Source organism: Eptatretus burgeri, chromosome 18, assembly GCF_056783735.1.
Source record: "Eptatretus burgeri isolate ZD-2024b chromosome 18, Ebu_testis_v1, whole genome shotgun sequence".
NCBI lineage: Eukaryota > Metazoa > Chordata > Myxini > Myxiniformes > Myxinidae > Eptatretus > Eptatretus burgeri.
Window position 1 is genome coordinate 26,088,501 of NC_140978.1, and position 2,500 is coordinate 26,091,000.

The window sequence follows — 2,500 nt, forward strand, 5'->3', positions numbered from 1 at the left end:
GAGAGAGAGAGAGAGAGAGAGATAGAGGGGGTTTGAGGAGTTTGCATAGAATGCTATGCTTCATGAAACGCACACAGACACACACACACACACACACATGTCGTGTGACAGGTGGAAAAAAAATTTGCTCTGTAATTGAGAAAACATGGTAATATGGCAAACGGCTTAGAAATCAGATGTTATCAAATGTATTTTGCTTTGAAAATCATAAGGAGAAACCATCTATCCTTTGTAAAGCACTGCACTGAAGCGGGAGTGTTTGTACGACCGACCCCAAACTACTCACTTAGTTTTGGAGCTAGCCCCGCCAAACCTTCTGTGGAACGTTTTTGGGTCCCAGCCGGTGTTCTACGGTGGGTGGGAGCTTTCATAAATACTTCAATACAACAATGATTTTGAGTTTTGATCCGGACCGTAAGAAGCTGCTCTTGATCTGGATATAACGTCAGAATTGTGTTTTTCTTGATTTACTTCACGAGTGTTTGTAACATTGTATTTTGTTAAATTAATGGTATAGTATTAATTTGTGGTTGGAATGCTGCTGTTTGGAATGAAAATATCGAGAGCTTGAGTTTAAAGCAGAATGAGGAAATTATGTCAGGGGTTCCACCCATGACATTCGTGGATTCGACATTTGTAGTTTCACCATTTTTGACCCAAGTCCTTCACGAAACGGCTATCCAGTGGCTGTCCAGACCCTCCCGTTTATCGTACGGGTACCTCGCTTGTCTATACCCATATATGTGTGTCTACCTTGTCGCAACTGCAGACTGTACATCCAAATTGGGACACGAACTGTACTGCCGTCCACTGTCGGGTGCTTGGCAAGCCGTTTAAGCACTCAAGCACTCGATGAAATGGTTTGCAAGCGATAGCGATGTCTGAATGTCCAAACCATGGTCGAATTGGACAAATAGGTTTTGTTTTTTAGGAGTTAGAGTTGGAACTGCTGCGAAGATCATATCTGGAGCTGAAATTTTGTAATTCTGCTTAGTTTAAGAGCTGCTCGAGGTTATCGCACGTGTCGACATGAAATAAAGCCATGAACGCTGGCGTCTCCGGGCATTTTTTAGCATTGCAATGTACCCAGCGATTCGTAGCTATGATGAACAGGCATTCGATAATGAGAGAGGAAAGTGAGAAAAAAAAACAAAAAAATATTTTATCGTTGGGATGTGGCCTGTTCCAAGTCGAGGCATGTTTGAGCAGGCCAAAAACATGGTGGCTTTAGACCCCAGCAGGTAACCCAGGATACAGATTAAGACCCCAGAGAGCAAGGTGGTGGAAAAGCACCGGATAAAGGATATAATTAAATACGGCCGTTAATTTTGTTTTCCAAAGGGGTATTTTAATTAACCCAAACACCTAATTTTCACTCTTGCACTTCCTTGGCCTTCTCTTAGTGTGCATGCAAAATTTCATACCCCCTCGGATTCATGGTTTTCGAGTTATGGCGCGCGCGCACACACACACACACACACACACACACACACACACACACACACACACACACACACACACACACACACACACACACACACTTATTAGTGTGTGTGTATATATTACATATATATATATATATATATATATATATATATATATATATATATATATACACACACACAAGTGTCTGTCACACAAACACATTGTGTCTGCCCTCTTGACCACCAGTTAGGAGGTTTGCAGTCAGGAATAATAAATTAAATGAAAGGAGCATGCTGACCCTAGAAGTGACATGACTGACGTCATGCACATCATATCGGTGTGTGTGTTGCTCTTAAAGAATGTTTGAACAAGCTGTTCACGAAGCGAGCTTATAATTACCTTCGTGCACACCTGACTAATGAAACACTTTGAGCCTCAAGGCAGATTGCGTCACGAACATCATTTCCCTCGTGTGAAAGTTGCAACATGGTTTCATTGCTTTCCCCTCACTCTCGAGTCTCTGTCTCTCCCCCACCCCAACCCACTCATGAGTTCCCTTACAAGGACTTTCCACACAGGAGGGAGGCCATTAGGGTTATGAAACCTGTGCAATGGTTGCCAACCTATGGTTGTTTTTCTGTGCTGCATCCATTTAAATGCTGAGCATCAAGCAAGAAGGCATCATGTACCATTGTAAAAGAATTTGGTTTAACTCCGCCAAGGTTCAAACTGCCGACCTCTCAAACTCGGAGTGAACGCTCCAACCATGATATCACCGAATCTATCTCGAGCTCTCTCGCTCTCCATGTCATCACCTGACATTTTACCGGTGTCATGCCACTCGGTGGAATCTGTTTTCGCTTCCGGTTTGTCGGTCCATTGTTAACACTTGTGATTGCGCATTTGCACTGATTTTGCACCACTAATTATTTTTTTGCACTTGTGGTTTTTGCAGGGGTTTTGGCTGCCAACCCTTGATGACTAAGTGGAAAGGCCCGTTTTTGGCTCCCTCTCTCTTTCTCTCTCTCTCTGCTGGGTGAATCAAAACTGCCGTTAAATGGTTGCTCGACTTCCT

General features: G+C 43.2%; 1 protein-coding gene across 3 annotated transcripts in view; it reads left to right on the top strand.

Annotated features, from left to right (window-relative positions):
* Positions 1-2,500, top strand: part of WDR82 (WD repeat domain 82) — a 98,574-nt gene that overhangs the window by 95,324 nt on the left and 750 nt on the right. For all 3 annotated transcript variants that reach the window (XM_085863507.1, XM_085863508.1, XM_085863506.1), the window contains one exon: positions 2,381-2,500. This exon is cut by the window's right edge and continues 750 nt beyond it. In XM_085863507.1, coding sequence (XP_085719633.1) covers positions 2,381-2,410 — 30 coding nt within the window. In that variant the 3' untranslated portion in view covers positions 2,411-2,500. The remainder of the gene's footprint in view (positions 1-2,380) is intronic.